Below are 17,754 nucleotides of genomic sequence, written 5' to 3'. Positions count from 1 at the left end.
TGAGGTAATTGTCCGCTGGGTGGCGCTGTGGTTCTGACGCTCAGAGTGAGACTGGACCCGAATATACCATCTTCTAAAATCTGTCCAAAAACACACACTTATACACACACACACACACACACACACACACTGACTGTATTCTTTAAAATAAGAAACACACAGGGAACGCTCGCGCTGCGGGTCAGTGTGTTTGTGTGTGCGCGCGCGTCAGTAATTACAGTGTAATATAGTATAATAATTAATATTAAACTATGTACTCTGTTCGCCATTCTTTATTTTTTATATAAAAATTGACAAATGTATCCTGGTTATTTGATTACTTCAAAAGGAATTAAATAAGAACATAATCAATAACAGGCCTGTGTATAATTAATCGTAGTGCTTTAAATTAAAGTTCTGTATGGTTCTTAAAATAAGAGTTATTTGATAAATCATCTGTTTTTGTTACTTTATAAAATCATATTAATAGTTCTTTAGGTTGTCGGTTTTTGTACTTTTATAAATATACATATCAAACAATATACGCAGGCCTGTATAAATATTCTCATATATACTCTGAGCTGAATCTACATTATATATTACAGTTTGGACCATTTAATAAATGTATGCTTTAAATTAATTTGATGTCAAAAACCTTACATTATGACTTATCTATAATAAAATATAAAAAAACAAAAAGATGTTCTTAAAACTGTAAAATAATAATAATAACAGTGTTCTCTGATTAAAAAATAACTTTTTCTTTTTGGTCGCATTACATCTTTTAATGCTGATGGCTGATGTTGTAATTCTGATATTGAATCGACGTTTTTTTAAAGATTTTAAACGGACGGGCTGAGCTCTGCCACGCTTACAGTGCTTTTAGGAGATTTAGGAGAAATGTGCTGACAAACAATTAAAAAAGGTATTATAATAATACTTGTTATTGTATTATTGTTTAAATGTACATTTCTAGCTGCAAGAACACATGCGCGTTTTACAAGCAAAATATACATATCTAATTAAAGTAAAAGTTTAATATAAAGAATACATAAAAAATCACATGATTGAATTTAATTTAAATCAGTGAAAAATTGGTGCGCACAAATAAATCCTTCTGATGTCGGAGATCAACGTTGTTTTAATGCATTAGAAATGGAAAAATCAAATATGATACAACATGCTTGTGATATTTGTGTTATTACAGTGCTATTACAGTGTTATTACAGTGTTTATAACCGCAGTGAGCTCGGTCTGCTGTTAATAAGTAGGAACAGATGTGAACGCGCCTCACGCGCTCCGAGCTGTGCGCGTGCAGGTGTAGAGCCGGGCTTCAGCGCGAGGACTTTAATCCTCAGCTTTAAACTAAACGGTTCCAGTGGGGCTCGCGCTCACACACGTGTTACTCCATCCCCAGCGCGCGCTCTGTATCTAACTCAACAGTTTCGCAGTTTATTAACAGTTTATTATTATAAATACATTAAAAACCCAGTCTGACGGTCCTCTTTCTATATATTTTTATATTTAAATAATATTAGTAGTACATAATATACTGATTATTATATTTTAATGTGTTGAATGGTATTCAATTCGCTAAATGTAACCTATTTTAATTTCTTAACTAACACTAATATATACCTAATATTTGCATTTGATTTTCTAAGTAATTTAATTTTCTTATATTTATTTTCCAACCCCCGTATTAATATTTAATTAGGTAATAGTTATATGTAGCGTGTACAGTTCGTTGATATTATGTTTCTGTATGTTTATTGTAAGTTTTAAAATTGTATGCATTTTTATATTTTTCTCTTAAAAGTTTTTTTTTACTAAAAATACTGGTTCTGTAGAACCATAGCATTTTTAAGAAGCTTACATGGTTCTTTGCCTGGTTTAGATGGTTCTTCAGACTGGTGAAAAAAAATGGTGATCTTTAGAGCACCTATTAATAAGTGTTCGTTATATCACAAAAAAGAGCCAAAGAACTCTTTTTGGAACTCTTTTTTGCTGAAAGTGCAGAAACAGAAAACAAGGTAAAAACAGGAAAAAAACATCGGTCAGTTCTATTAAAGGTTCTTCATCTGTCCCACAATCTAAACTGAAATTAAAGGGTGACCGGGCTTTTGGAGCTCGTGCTCTCTGTTGTGGACTCTCAGCATCGGTTCATGTTTTTGAGGAAGTTTAAATATTTATTTTTATTCTCTCGCTTTTAGTAGCGTCTGATCATTGATGATCATTTGATATTTTGGTTTCTTTGAGTTTTAAATCATTTGTTTTTTTATTATTGATATTAATATTGACATTTGTGTTTCTTTATCTGTTTTGTCTGCACTGTGAGGAACTTTGCGACAGAAAAGTCCTATATAAATAAATATTACTTGCTAAAAGCAATGGTTCCATATAAAACCATGAGAGCTGAAAGAACCCTAGATGCTTATATTATTCTTTGCCTGATTACAGATTTTTACAGCAGGAACAAATGTACAGTTGTAGCCTATAGAACCATTTAGTTTGGTTCCTGCTAGAGCAATAAATGGGTTCAGATAGTTCTACGAGATAAATAAATGGTCCTACCGTACTATAATTTAGTAGCATTATTATAAGACTTTAAAATGAGCCCTCGGTATCGGGATCTGTCGAGTTTGTTTATTGAAAGCAATGACTCCAAATAAAACAAATGCCAACTCAAAGAACCAGTGAGTACATGAATGGTTCTTGTCTGATCTGAAGGTTCTTTTATAGATTGTTCTATTGAAAACAAAAAATCACAAAGATTCCACATTACAAATGCAACAACCCTACGTAACGCATTCTTTAAAATATTATTTATGTTTTAAAAAGTGGTTCTGTATTAAAACATGACAACCCAACCAATTGTTAAAATACACAACTCTTTCTCCTCTGATTTAAATGTTTTTTGCACTTTATAGATGAGGTGGTTGAGATGAGATGTGACTCAGTTGATAAAATGTTTCACTGTCATTGCGAAACTAAGAACACTTTCTCTGTACTATAATTTAGTACATTTTTATATAAAAAATAAACATAACAAATAAGCCCTTCATAAAGGATTTTGTTTAAAAAAAGTGGTTCTATATAAAATCATGGCAACTGTACATATACTGAACTGTTTTTTTATATTTCCACTATCATTACTATCATCTTAGAATCCATTCTTGGCAATATATCTTTAGTAGCAATAATTAGGTGATACCTGAAAATGATAAAATAATCAACTCAAGAAAAATAATTCAATACTAAATACACAAAAAATTGTTTCCGAGAACATCTTTACTTCTCTACTTAACCCGCCAACACGGTCCCGTGCGCGTGCTGTTTACCTGTCCGTCTATTTCGCTCACCTGAAACAGAAGCTTGCACTGAATAAAGGAGCGTCTGTGCGCACGTGCTCATTTAAATGCGTGTAATTTAACCCCAATCACACACACACAAACACATACACAAACACACACACAAACAAATACACACAAAGCAGCTCCCATCCAATATATTCTCTATTACACGCTTTAATCAAACAGAGATTTTTTATTTAAAGGCCGCGCGCGACCCTATGGCCAGGCGTGGGCTGTAGGGGTATAAAAGCCTCATTATTGGGGTTTCTGAGGTGATGGTGTTGTTCTGTCTGGTTACTTTGGGATGAGCTGAACTATCAAAACTGATTTATTCATCCATAACCAGAACCAAAACCTCACTGATGCTCCGTTTCGCACGTGGAACGTTGAACAATCAGATTTTCCTCACAGCAAAGTTTCAGGATCCAGTGCTTTCCCAGTAGCAGAAGAGTGAAGACTGTAGTATAGAGAGGACAATCTCCCAGTATAATCTCCCAGTATAATCTCCCAGTGATTCCAGTAGGAGCTCAGGAGAAGCAGACTGATGGGCCTGAAACAGCGCTGCAGCTGTGCTGAAAAAAAAAAAAAAAAAGCTATAAATGAATTACATAAATATATAAATTGATAAGTAACTCGTTAATTAAGCAATTCAATAAATAAAACTATTATTCACTAAAAAGAGAGCAAGGAAATATTTCAATGCAAATTAATTACTGTTGCAACTACTTTTAATCATAATAACAATAATCTTCATAATCGTTGGCCTTCATTGCCGTTCAATTATTATTTTTATACTGACATTTAATCCTTGCTTTTCATTGTTTGCTAGTTTTTGGTCATTTTAGTCATTTCACACAAATGATGCTTTAGAATATTGGAATATGCGAATGTGTGCAAAATTAAAACACATAATTTAACCAGAGATGCCCAAACCTTTGCAGATGTTTTTTTTTTTAGATTATTATAACTAGGATTTGGATTTGAATATTATTATTAAATACTTATTATATACGATTGTTGTTATTATTATTATTATGATTATATTATATTTTGATTTCTAAATTATTACAGTTTAACATTTTTTGTGTATATACATGCATAAAATATTATATTTAAGAATTAAATACCTGCATGTGCTTATGTTCGTATTATTTTTATAATTTAAATTAAAAGGTACTAAAAACTAAAAATAGTAATAAAGTACAGTAATAATAAGTACAGAAATGCATTACTTTTATCATTATATTACAGTGCAATAATATACAATATATTATATACACAATTATTTACAATAATTTAAATTAAAAAGTACAATTTAATAATAAGGATGATAATCACATACTACTAAACAAAGAAGCCAAATTAAAAAAAATAATAGAAAAATAGTATTGAAAAAAAATCTGTCCCGAATGAAAGATGATGAAAGTTTTTTTCCACTCCTTTTTTCCGACAAGCCCCGCCCCTCCTGCACTGGGATTGGTCAGATTTTTAAAGCACGCTGGTGGTCTTCTATAAACTGCATGTAGAAGTGATTTAGAATATTAAACATGCCGAGATCAAAGACCCCGCGCAGGAGAGGGCGTGGCCTTACCGGACTCCAGCTGTTTTGATGTTGGAGTTTTTGTAAGTGTGAATCTGTAAATCAGTCCGTGCACGGGTTCTGACCAAGTTCTGAAACGCCGCAGAAAAGTTACAGAAGGGTGGCCTTAGCCAATCACAAATCAGGAGGGCGTGGCTTTAAAAAAAAACGGGTGCAAATAGGCTACAAAACAGGCAAAACTTAAAAGCGGCCCTCTCTCCTTCTCTCTGTCTACTATCTCATCCTACCCAATAAGAAGGGTGGACTCGAGGTGGGGCGTGGTTTTCTTGCTGATGGGCGTGGTCAGTGGTCCGGACCCCCCCTCAGGTGAAGAGTGTGACGGTGAAGTTCCTCTCTCTCTCACTCTCACTGCACTCCGCCTCGCGCCCTGCCCGGATTTACCCCCCTTGAGAACGACCCCCTCCCCCGAACTAGCAACGCCAGCCCGCCCGGACCGCGCGCGGGACAGCATGCCGCTTTGAGCTCGCTCTCTCCGTGTTCTCTGGGTTCTAGACTCGCCATGGCGGTGCGCTTCTCCATCCAGGCCATCCTGGACCGGAAGGAGGAGAACCGCGCGCTGACGGGGCTGTTCGCGGAGAGCGCGTGCTGGGAGGACGGGCAGCGCGAGCGGAGCGCCTGCGTGGCGCGGGAGGAGCGCGCGGGCTACGAGACGGACTCGGGGCTCAGCGAGGACAACGAGGACGGAGCTGGAGGAGGATCCGGAGCCGGAGCTGCTGTAGTCGGAGGGATACGGGAGAAAAGCGCGTCCCCGCGCGGGACGGAGAGGAGCAGGCGCGCGCTGGAGGAAGAGGAGGAGGAGGAGGATGATGAAGAAGAGGAGACCGCGGAGAGCGCGAGGGCACTCAGCGACTGCGAGCTCTCCAACAGCGTGTGTGGTGAGTGTGTGTGCGCGCGTGTGTGTGTGTTCCAACACATGCATTTTATTTTATTTTCCCTCAGGTTATTTATTAAGTTTTGATGTAATACAAAACAATAAAATGCAATAAAAACTATTATATTTTTATTAAGGAGTTGCGCATGTTGTAACTCGTCGTAGAAGTGTTCTAAGAATATGGTTATTTAACTCTTAACAACAGTAGATCCATTTAGTGGTAAAGAGGTTCCCTTTTAACTGTTAATAATCATTCTTATTCTTATATAAAATATAATATATTATTTAGTATGTAAGATACATAAATATAAATCATATATGGGTTCTTAATAGTTATTAATAGTAAATAACCCTGTTTTTTTACTCAAGAGGTTTCCCTTTTAGATACACAGTGAATATGCTGGTATTAGATTTTGAGTTAAATTTAAATAAATAAATAAATCTGTGTTGACGATCAGATTTAACACTGGGAATTGTACTGTGTATTATTTATAACAACAACAACAACAACAAATCAATAACATCATTAAACAATTACAATATACAGTAAATGTGTCTAATATCAACACTTTAACTTTTACTGTGTGATAATAAATAGTATTAATAGAACATTGTGCGCAAAAGAGTCTAAATAAAATATATTTTTTGGAGCATTTAGAACTTGTCTTTTAGACGTTTTTATCCTAAATCGTTTAATTTTTCACGTATATTTGAGTAAAAGTAAGTAAGTAAAATATGATTCTATTTGTATTTAGTACAAAATCCTGTTTTATCATTCTTGCATTAGCAGTACACAGTTCCGGGTTCTCCAAAGGTTCTCTACTCTTTAGAATTACAGTCAGTAAACCCGGAGAGAACCGTCTAACCGTCAGAATGCACGCGCGTTTCTGTAACGGTGATTTTATGGTTCTGTAAGGTTCTCTAGTGCAGAATTAGTTATTTTCAGTTCGGGCTCGTGGCCTACAGTAAATACTGTAAACACACACTGTGTGTGATCGTGCTCATGACGTCACTCTGCTAAGTCAGAGATATGATTTATCTGTTTTTGTCTTTAGTGATATATAAAATATATTACGTTTAATTTACTGTTTTCCACACTGATTTATTTACTAACTATATTTGATTTATTATAATCAGAGCCAGGATCTGCTGCTCAGTTTTCTACACTCACACTAAATACTTAAGAAAAAAATAATGTTTACATTGTGCTCTGTTTATTTAGATTCATCTGATTAAACATATATAAATATTTAAAATACTGTAAATACTGCAATTCTGCACAGTTATCATAACAGTTATCAACCTGCCACACAGGCGAAGGTCTGGGTAGCAGATAAACAACAAAAACAAACAAAGTTAAACAAAACATGTAGATTTAAAAAAGCCTCACACGCAAAAAAAATCCAATGTGTATAACATTAAAAAAAGAAATATCTAAAGGTGTGTACACTATTTTATTTTACTATTTTTAAAATTATAAAACATTTACGTATTAAAAAACATTATGCATACACACAATACAATGTATAATCAACAGATGATAATATTACAATAAATCCAGAAGTAAATTCCAAATAAAAATTGACCAAATGACTAAACAAATGTTATTTGTTATGCTATTTTCTTATTTAGTGAAACAAAACGCGTGGAAGGAAGAAGAGAGTAGTGTTAAAAAAAAATCATTTTTTTCCCTAGAAGAATAGTTTTTATGTCTAAAAGTATAATTTAGCTACCAAAAATAAAAAACCCAAGGTTAAACGTGTACTCAAAATTAATTGGCTTCACCAAAAGCACCTAAACTTTAATTATTATATTAATTAACGCGGCGGGTTAGGTGAGCAGAAAAAAAACCCCAAATAAAATAAAATATGGAATTTAAAGCCATTTCATAATAAAAAATAATGATTAAATTTTAACTTAAATTAATGTGCGGAGTTTATATTCTAAAGCAAACAAAGCGGTGCATTAAAAACGATTTACATACCAAGATTTTACTGTGACGTCCTTAAAATGTAGGTTAAACAATTTTTTTTACTATAATAACATGATTCTTTTTACACTTTACAGTAAGGGCACATTAATTAACAGTTCTGACGACAAATTGTCTTAACGAATTATTAATTGACACTAGTTAAGACACTATTAAGCATTACAGCATATTAACTAATGTGTCAATTCATTATTATTCACAACACCAATAAGCATCAAATTGTGGTTACTTTAAATAGTGCCCAAGATACTATCATTTAATTACAGTTAATTGGCGCGCATGCCCTTATCGTAAAGTATAATTGTATATTTCTATTGATAATTCAATAAATCTGACGAAAAGATTGCGGCGTTTTCATGCGGCGAGTTTCTGTTTCATGATTTATGCAAATCAAGTCTGTTTCCTTCTATTTACTATTTGTTTGTTTATTGATTATGCACTATTTATTTATTTTTTTATTACAGACTCGAGCACGGTGGAGGAGCCGGGCTGCTGCGAGGACCGGACCACCTCCGACCCGCCCAAGCAGCGGAAGAAACGCTCGCGCGCCGCCTTCTCTCACGCTCAGGTGTTCGAGCTCGAGCGCCGCTTCAACCACCAGCGCTACCTGTCGGGTCCGGAGCGCGCGGACCTGGCGGCCTCTCTGAAGCTGACGGAGACGCAGGTGAAGATCTGGTTCCAGAACCGGCGCTACAAGACCAAGCGGCGCCAGATGGCCGCGGACCTGCTGGCCTCCGCCTCCGCCGCCGCCGCGTCCGCCTCCGCCGCGGGGGCCGTGCCGGGCGCGCGCAGGGTGGCGGTGAAGGTGCTGGTGCGCGACGACCGGAGGCAGTACGCCCCGGGGGAGGTGCTGCTGCGGCCGCCGCTGCTCGCGCTGCCACCGTCCTGCTACTGCCCGCCGTACGCGTACTGCCTGCCCGCGTGGAGCCTGTCCGCGTGCGCCACGGGGAACCAGTGACGTCACGCCTTATTTATATATAACCCCACAGACTAGAACTAATCCCCCCACGAACCGACCTCACGGACTGACAGCGAAGTTTGGACACTTTGGACAATGTAGCGCGGGCTGTGTTCCAAATTGAGTTCTGTTGGCTATGTAGTGCACACGGACTACCTGACCACCGGCGCCCACCTCAACACACCGCCGGGTTGTTGGTTCTAGTTTTGGTTCTGTTCTGAGGGTTCTGTACAGCAGGGACTAGAGTAGATCTGGAGTGAATCGACAGTGGTGGTAAACTAAAGCAGGAGTAAGTCACGTGATCGAACACAAATATTTAATTTAATATATTTTATTTACTGTCCAAACCCACTAGAGATCCTACACCAGCTTTCTGAGTTTATATGGAAGGATGATGATGACGGTCATAAAATAGTGGAACATTGGAACTAATACTAATACTTACTTTAGAGACATTTTTCTGCCGCACTGCGCCCGGCAGCATGTACAAATCCCTCCAAAGAATTTAAAAACAGGCTTTAGAACCAAAATATTCTTCAAACAGTGTGGTAAAACAGTGTATCAGTACCTTGAAGCTAAGTAGGCTGTGCTTTCACCTCTAGAAGCATTACAAACAATGCTAAATGTTTTAGAACAAAAGAAAAACAATCTATATATTTTAGAAACACAAAATTGTGAGTGGGGCCACTGTTTAGATATACACTAGCACTCTATAGCATGAGGATTAGGATGCAGACACACTGAGATAAACGCTCTAGCTGAGCACAAGCACTTAGCATTCTAACACACAAGTATAAGTACAGGTTAGGCACGCTAATATTCAATCACACACGAGTAGTCTGAACTAGAACCCAAGTATTCTGTGCTATTCATTCTATAAAAACCTACAAAAGTTATAAAACAAATATAAGGCCCACTATAGTGCTCTAGCATAGGATGCAAACATACAGAGTTAAACACTCTAAACACAAGCATGAGCTTAGGTTTGTGGGATGGAAGAACACAAGCTAATGCTGAAAACATACAAGCAGGCTGTCTAAGAAATCCATGATAAACTTTCTAGGAACACAGGTGAGCTGTGCTAGTCCTTCTAATAATAAAAAAAGCCCAAATAAACATTCTGGAAAACAATAATCTGAGTTAAGCAATGGATAAATGTAGAAGACTAGAACACTGAACGCTCTACAACATACAAAAGTTATAACAAATATTAGGCCCACTCTAGCTCTCTAGCAGAAGTGTTCTAGGAAGCAAACATACTGAGTTAAACCTTCTAGCTAAACACAAGCATGAGCTACATTTAAAAAAGCCCAGCTAGACATTATAAAACAGACTGAGAGAGTTAGACTGAAGGTTAGGCATGAGCTAGAACTCTAAAACACAGAACACTGAGCTAAATGCTAAATGCACAAGTGTTCTAGACAGTGTGATTGTGGTGTTTAGGATTCTACACTAGCTGATTAGTGTTCGGTAACTCTGCTGATGCTAAGGGTTCTAGGACAGGAGTTCCAGCACAAGAACCTGAACTACACTCTCACACAAGAGACTGGACGCTATGTGTTGTGGTGCATTGTGGGGGATCTGGCGTGTGCTCTGGATTATTTCCAGGATTGGAGCAGTCTGAGAAAGTGAGGACTCCTGTGGGAGAGTGCCCGAGTGCCTTGTGGACTTCTTTTCTAGGGCACTTGGTTTGAGGGAGCAGATTCACCCCCTGGACTGATGGGGTTCTGACCTCTTTCACTCGTTGTTGTGAATGTATGGGCTGTGTTGGGTTTGCTGGTTCGGTTCTGTTGGGATCGGTTCTGCTGGGTTCTGCAGCGGGTGTGTAAGGGGGGGAAAGTGAGGGTAAGACTCTGCAGCACTTTGTACACCTTCATCACCCTCGTCTTCCTCACTTCAGTACTGAAACTGAAGCAGTAAGACTTTCAAACCTCAAACGTTTATCTAATACACCTTATTTTTGTGTGAGTGTGTGTATGCGAATGCGAGTGTGTGTGTGCGTGTTTGTGTGTGTGTGTTGTTTATTGTAAACAAATATTAAACCATATAAAATAAGACGCTATTGAGTGTATCGTGTGGTTTCTGACTGAGCTCTTCAGAACCTAGAACGCTTCTGTTCTGTTAGAAATGCTTTATTATTATTAGGAATATTACTGACACTTTAAAACAACAATAAAATAAAGAAATATTAGATTGTATCATTTTTTATCAACTGTTAACGAACTAATATTAATAATAAGAGCAAATAGAACATGCATTAGTGTTTAAATTATTCATACTAAAATTATTTCTGTTTTATGTTTATTGATAATCGAGTTTTAAATGTTTTTTTGCTGATTATCATGTAATAACATTAAAGTGTAAGAAAATATTACAAGTTAATAATGGTATTAGAGTGCAATAATAATAATAATAATATATTATAATGATCAAATTAGACAATAGTGTAAGATTCATGATAGTGAGTAATAGTAATTAGTTAACTAAATAGTTTAGTAATTCTTTTAAAATATAGTAATATTATATTGAAGTGTAATAGTTATATTATAATATAATAACGCAATGTTAGACCATTTAATAGTATAATAGTAGCACATTATAGTGTTATAACAATGCTATTAGAGTGTAATTGTTGTATATTAGTGCATTTTAATAATAGTACAACATAATAATAATGGCATTAGAGTGTTATAAACCATTAGCATGCAATGTAATTACACAAGTTAGTAATTGCATTAGGTTATTATAATATGTATATTTAGGTGTAACAATGTTATTAGAATGTAATAATAATTATATTAGGGTGCAGTGATAGCATTAGAGTGTAATGATGATTGTATTATACTGTAATAGTGGTATTACAGTGTAATAATAGTGTGATAGTCTTATTAGAGTGTAATAATAACTATGGAAGAAAGTAGCGGTGAAGTATATTCGTTGAAATAGACTGTATTAATGATATTAGGATTTAATTTTAGTGTAGTTATAATAGTAATAGTGGTATAAGAGTGTAATACTAATTATTAGTTCTAATAGAGTGTAATAATAATTTTGTTACGGTGTTATAGTGGTATTAGAGTGTATTTATAATGGTAATAATTATATTAGAGTGTAGCAATAACTGTATTAAGGTGGTCTAATGGCAGTAGATTGTAGTTATAATGGTAATGATGTTATTAAAGTGTAATAATAACTGTATTAAGGTGTTTTAGAGGTAATAGAGTGTAGTTATAATGGTAATAATGTTATTAGAGTGTAATAATAACTGTATTAAGGTGGTCTAATGGCAGTAGATTGTAGTTATAATGGTAATAATGATTATAATGTAATAATAGTTGTATTAAGGTGTTATAATGGTAATAGAGTGTAGTTATAATGGTAATAATGTTATTAGAGTGTAATAATAACTGTATTAAGGTGTTTTAGAGGTAATAGAGTGTAGTTATAATGGTAATAATGTTATTAGAGTGTAATAATAACTGTATTAAGGTGTTTTAGAGGTAATAGAGTGTAGTTATAATGGTAATAATGTTATTAGAGTGTAATAATAACTGTATTAAGGTGTTTTAGAGGTAATAGAGTGTAGTTATAAAGGTAATAATGATTATAATGTAATAATAGTTGTATTAAGGTGTTATAATGGTAATAGAGTGTAGTTATAATGGTATGTGAGTGTGATGTGATTAGGGGGTGATGGATGGTCCTCGCTGTGCTGGTTTATGAGCTTTGAGCGCAGTGTCGCTCCGGTCGGGGAAGTAAAACCCGTTAATGTGATTTAATGCTCCTCAGGCCGGAGGGGCTGTAGATCAACCCCGAGCCCGTCCCGACCACCCTGCCTGCACAGGAGCGCGAGAGCACTGTGTCAGGATTAGGCCGGGCGTGATAGCACTGCACCAGGACTCGCATAGGACGTGAGAGCAGGGCACCATGTTGTGGACGAGGTGAGAGCACTGTACCACGACTCAAATAGGCCACTCGGATGGGTTGTGAGAGCACTGCGCACTCAAAAAATTTGTGAGAGCACTGCAACAGGACTCGGACAGGTTGTGAGAGCAATGCACTGGGACACAAACAGGTTGTAAAAGCACTGCACAAGGACTCGGATGGGTTGTGAGAGCACTGCACCAGAACTTGACTGGCACGCAAGAGCACTGCCGGGCGCGAGAGCTGCCTTTCCTAAAGTAACCTGAGACCCAGTCGCACTGCTGCAGCTCCACTGTTTACCTGCCTCACCTGAACACCTTCACTATTCACACACACACACACACACACACACACACGGTAAAGTTTATAAATACTTTAATAATTGTACTATTGATTAATAATGATATATATTTATAGGATTTTTTTAAATGTAATATTATACTCTAATTGTGATTGTTATTGTAGTATAATAACAATATTCACTATAATATATACATATTTGGTATTATTGTGTAACTATAATATAATTCAATAGTAATAATAAAATTGTGTATTAAGCATGTAATAGTGAGGTAATAAATTAATAGAATAGTCATGATGATCTTACAGCGTAAAAAATAATACAATATAATTAATTACAAAATGTAATAAAGATATAGTCATACTAGTGTAATAATAGTTTGTTTGTGTGATACTGGTAAAATGTAATAATGCTTGTGTTGTGCAATAATAATATAATTCTTAATAATTAATTAAAAGTGTAATGATTACATATTGAGTTTAAATTATATTTATATACCGTATTATGTATAATTTATTTGATAGTACAGTAACAGCTTATTAGCGTAATAATGACAAAAGTTTATTATATTATATATTGTAAAACTGGTATTATAGTGTAATAACAAATTAGTTGAATTAATAGTTGAGTAGTTTTGATCAAGTAAAATGCACAGTCTATTAGAGTTGTAGTTGGGTGATATTGGGTGTAATATTGATATATTAAAGTGTAATTGTTCTTATTAATATTATATTAAGCTTATATTAGGTTTTATGTTTTTGTTTAGATGTATTATGTATATAATAAATATTGTTCTTAGTTGATTTCTATAGTAAAGCTGTGATAAATCAGTGATCCTGACTCCAGCTGTCTGCTGCCAGTCACACCAGCCACACCTAAAGAGGCTGGCACGGGCTGCCGGCACACAGGGACTCCTGGCCGTCACCGCTGCCACACGATGATCAGGACTTATCAAAACAGCCAGGGCTGAACTCAGAGCTGCAGGTGATTTTTTAGCACATCTGTCTGGAAGTGAGTCTGATCTGATACTCATCATTCTTCTCTTTCTCCTCCTTTTTACCTCTTTTTCTCCTCTTTATTCTTCTCATGCACCTCATCTTCTTTCACATCCTCTTTCCCTATTTGTCTTCCTTCTCATTCTCAACTTATTCTCCTTATCTTCCCTCTTTCTCTTTCTCTTTATCACCATCCTCTATACATTATGCACTATAGTGTAAATTATAGTAAATATAGTGAAGTGTGTGTGTGTTGTGTGTGTGTGAGCTGGCAGTGTTAATGTATAGGATATAAACGTGTGGTTTGAAATGGATAAAATTGTTACACAATGAACCCGACTCCTCCAGAAGTGCTGATCTTACAGGAAGCAGCTGTGAGCTCTGACGGGTTCTAATGGGTTCCAGCGGGTTCTGATGAGTGCTGTATGTAGTGCTCTGTGGTTCTGTAGTGTCTGTTGTAGTGGTGTTATTGATTACAATTTATCCAGTAATTAATTCTGATCACTGTGATAATTAAGATGTGTTTATACACAGATGCATAAAAAATATTAATACAGTTTAACCCTGTTGGTGCACCCAATCAGAAAAGAGTGCAATAAATAGAAATATGACTGTTTTTCATTCTAAAGACATAAATTAATGTATGTGTGGATTTATTTACAAACCAGAATCTGTTTTAGATTCTACTAAATAAGTATCAGATGTGTGTTTGAGTTCAGATCTGCAGACTCTTGGTGAGATTTTAATCTCAGTATCTTCATGAGGGAGAATCACCTGGAATAGTTTTCTCAGCGTCTTGAAGGAAGGAGTTTCTGGAGGTACTGAACAATAGCTGCTGCTTTTCCTTCGCTGTGAAGCTCCAGCTCCTCCCAATTAAATCACCTCAAATCACCATCTCAGTTCATCAGGTTCAGATCAGGAGATTAATGTGGAGGAAAAACACCTTTATACACTTTACTACAGAATTACATATGTGAACCTTAATCGTTTTCATATATTTAATATTAATCTACAATGTAGAAAATATATTAAATAAAGAAATAAATTAAAATGAGAAGGGTTTTCAAAATGTATATGATATATAATGTATGTGATATTTTTACTGTTACTGTTTGTGTATAAATATATATTCTTTATTTTTTCTTTCAAAGAGAAAAAAAAAACACACACACACATAGTCGCGGTCTCTCAAAGTCTTCTTCTTTCTGTGGAGTGTGTGTGTGTGTGTGTGTGTGTAATGATGCTGAATGAGCTTTAAATTCCTCTCCATAAATGCGCGCGATGGTTAAACTTTCCGGGAAGCTGAAATGAGAGAGAGAGAGATCACACACACACACACACACACACACACTCTCTCTCTCTCTATAGACTGAATGACTCACAGATGGACTTAAACACACACTCTCTCTCCTGCTGTACAGTGTGTGTGTGTGTGTGTGAGAGAGAGAGAGAGTGTGTGTTTATTTTTGCTGTGTATTTGTGATGTGATTGGACACGTCAAAGGTGATTTCTGTCCTCGTGCTAATAGCGCGCGCCTGACGGGCCTAATAGCGCCTAATCAGGGGGTATTAATTCAATTGGGGGCGGGAGAGGGAGGTAAAGGGGGGATGGGGGGTAAGTTTGGGGGGGGGGTTAAGCAGGGGTGTAGGGGGGCGGGGTTAATCTTACCCTTTCCCCTTTAATGGGACCAAAGTAGCGCTTCAGCCTCGCGCCCCAAATCCCCCTCACGTGCGAGCCTCCACTCCACTCGCTCACCTGGATGCATGCTGACAGCGCGCGCTAAAGCTAATCATGGGCGCGCTTGGTTCGCTCTGCTCTCGTGCGCGGGGAGATCAAAGGGAGTGTTTGAATGCGCGAGAACGAGAAAACACACGGCTTCACACATTCAATATATTCATTAACGATAATAGAACAAGTTGCATTAAATGAATAGTCTAATCAAATAGAATATTATTATATTCACTAAAATAAACCGAATTACTTACCAACAGTGTAAACAACCGACAATGACATTGATTATTAATAACACAAAACAGTAATTGCCAACATATTTAGTATAAATAGCCTCTTCTTGAGTTTGTTGTAAATGTTTAAAGCGTTATTTGTCAGCAGTTATCAACAGTTGCATGCACTTTTGTTGTATATGTCGAATCAACATTAATTTTTAATCACTTAAATCCTTTAAATGAAAGCTGGTTCAGAACGTTGTTTTTCGAGATGCAATGCAACCTAAATATTAACCATTATTGTTTTTTTTTTCATTTACATAAATGTCAATTTAAAAAGGGGGTGCAAACATTGCATCTATATTTAAGAACTCATTTTAACCCCGATTAAACAACAAAACGTTCCATTATTGTTGATAGTAAAATAACATATTTAGTACAATATTCCACCGAAGCAAACGAGTAGTGTAGTAAACTCAACAATAGTGACTCGAATTTTGCCACCAATATATAATAATGAACCCTTGAAGACTTGAATAACCTTGTTTTTAAGAGTTAATCGAGTATTCATCATGTGTGTGTGTGTCTAGGGTCCTAAAACAAAAACACTCATATGATTTATTGTGTTATGCATTGTTTGTATTAAACATTACTTAGCCTACATTAAATATGTACATCTTGTTTGTGTTTTATTCTTATTGCTTGTACTATATGCTATCTGACATTTAAATAATAATAAATATTATTATTTGTGGGAAGCAGATTTCTCTTAAAAGCATTATAAGTGAAGAGCTCAGCCTAACCATACAAAACCCTTACATTGCGTTAATTCAATGTCAGAATGTCAACGTTAACCAATGCCTATGAGGAGTAATGGTAAATAAGGGTTACTTCTCTAATTAACATTAAAATATGTTATGCAACTACAGATTTTTTTTTCACAGAAAATGTTATTTAATGTTCCTTGCTAAACATTGGGTTACTCAGATTTCTTACTCCATCCTGTGATTAAACAATGGATCCAATTGAATCTGTTTTCAAGCGTTATTACTAATGTAACAGTTACACAGTAGGTAAATGTAATTGTGTAGAGTTTGTCACCTCATCCTCTACAGCAAACACAATTTAATGCAACATTACTGTAGCATTACAGCGTAGAATCGACTCTTGCACCGACTCCTTGTATTTCCTCCTGTCTGAACAGGAATCGACTCCTGCAGTTGTGAATCATCCCGCGCATCATTTCAAATGTAAAAAGTAACGGCTCACCTCGCGACCAACGGAATTTTACCTCAGGACTAGTAACTAAAGTTAGCGGTAAGCTAACTGGTCACGTATATTTAATTATATCATTATACAATGTCTTATTTGCCTACAAAAAAGAAATACTTTGTTAGCTAGCTAGCTTACAACTAACGGACTTTTCTGACATTGTAGGAAACTTAGACACTGTTTGTGAGTCATTCTGCTAGGTAAGTTTTATAGCTAAACAGAAACGAACCGAATATTGTGGATATAGCAGGTCTTTAGACAGCTTTAACATGAAATATCACCACACTGTGGCCACACCAGGTAAGCTAAAATACCTACTTTAGGACTATAAGGCGCACCATGTTATTAGGCGCTATCATCTTTTTTTTTTTTTTGGTCTAATTTTATACAAAAAAGCAAACTGGATTATAATAGACAACAATAATAAGGAACAAGAGTGTTCCTTACTATCCTTAACAGCGTTGTTGATGTCTGAGATTGACCATTATATGTTTTGAATAGTAAAATACATGTACTATTAGTAATAGATTCAGTGTTGAAAAAATTGACCTTGTACATATAGTTG

The 17,754-nt window shown here is 36.0% G+C and overlaps 2 protein-coding genes across 6 annotated transcripts in view; both read left to right on the top strand.

The window, feature by feature from the left end:
• Positions 1-5,128: 5,128 nt before the first annotated feature.
• nkx3-2 (NK3 homeobox 2) lies at positions 5,129-10,813 on the top strand. Its single transcript, XM_007260339.4, has 2 exons — positions 5,129-5,807; positions 8,258-10,813. Exons 1-2 carry the CDS (start codon positions 5,432-5,434, stop codon positions 8,749-8,751), a joined length of 870 nt encoding a protein of 289 aa, XP_007260401.3. The 5' UTR covers positions 5,129-5,431; the 3' UTR covers positions 8,752-10,813.
• Positions 10,814-17,183: 6,370 nt separating this feature from the next.
• Positions 17,184-17,754, top strand: part of rab28 (RAB28, member RAS oncogene family) — a 41,347-nt gene continuing 40,776 nt past the window's right edge. For 2 of the 5 annotated variants that reach the window (XM_049467781.1, XM_049467780.1), the window contains exon 1: positions 17,184-17,389. The gene's annotated coding sequence lies outside the window, so the exon portion shown is untranslated. Of the gene's footprint in view, positions 17,490-17,754 lie in introns of all 5 variants that reach the window. The other 3 variants (XM_049467779.1, XM_049467784.1, XM_049467783.1) reach the window with 3 other exon arrangements.

The sequence above is a fragment of the Astyanax mexicanus genome, chromosome 19 (genome assembly GCF_023375975.1).
Source record: "Astyanax mexicanus isolate ESR-SI-001 chromosome 19, AstMex3_surface, whole genome shotgun sequence".
Taxonomy (NCBI): Eukaryota; Metazoa; Chordata; class Actinopteri; order Characiformes; family Acestrorhamphidae; genus Astyanax; species Astyanax mexicanus.
Note: the sequence above shows the minus strand (reverse complement) of the source record. Positions and strands in the feature narration are given on the sequence as shown.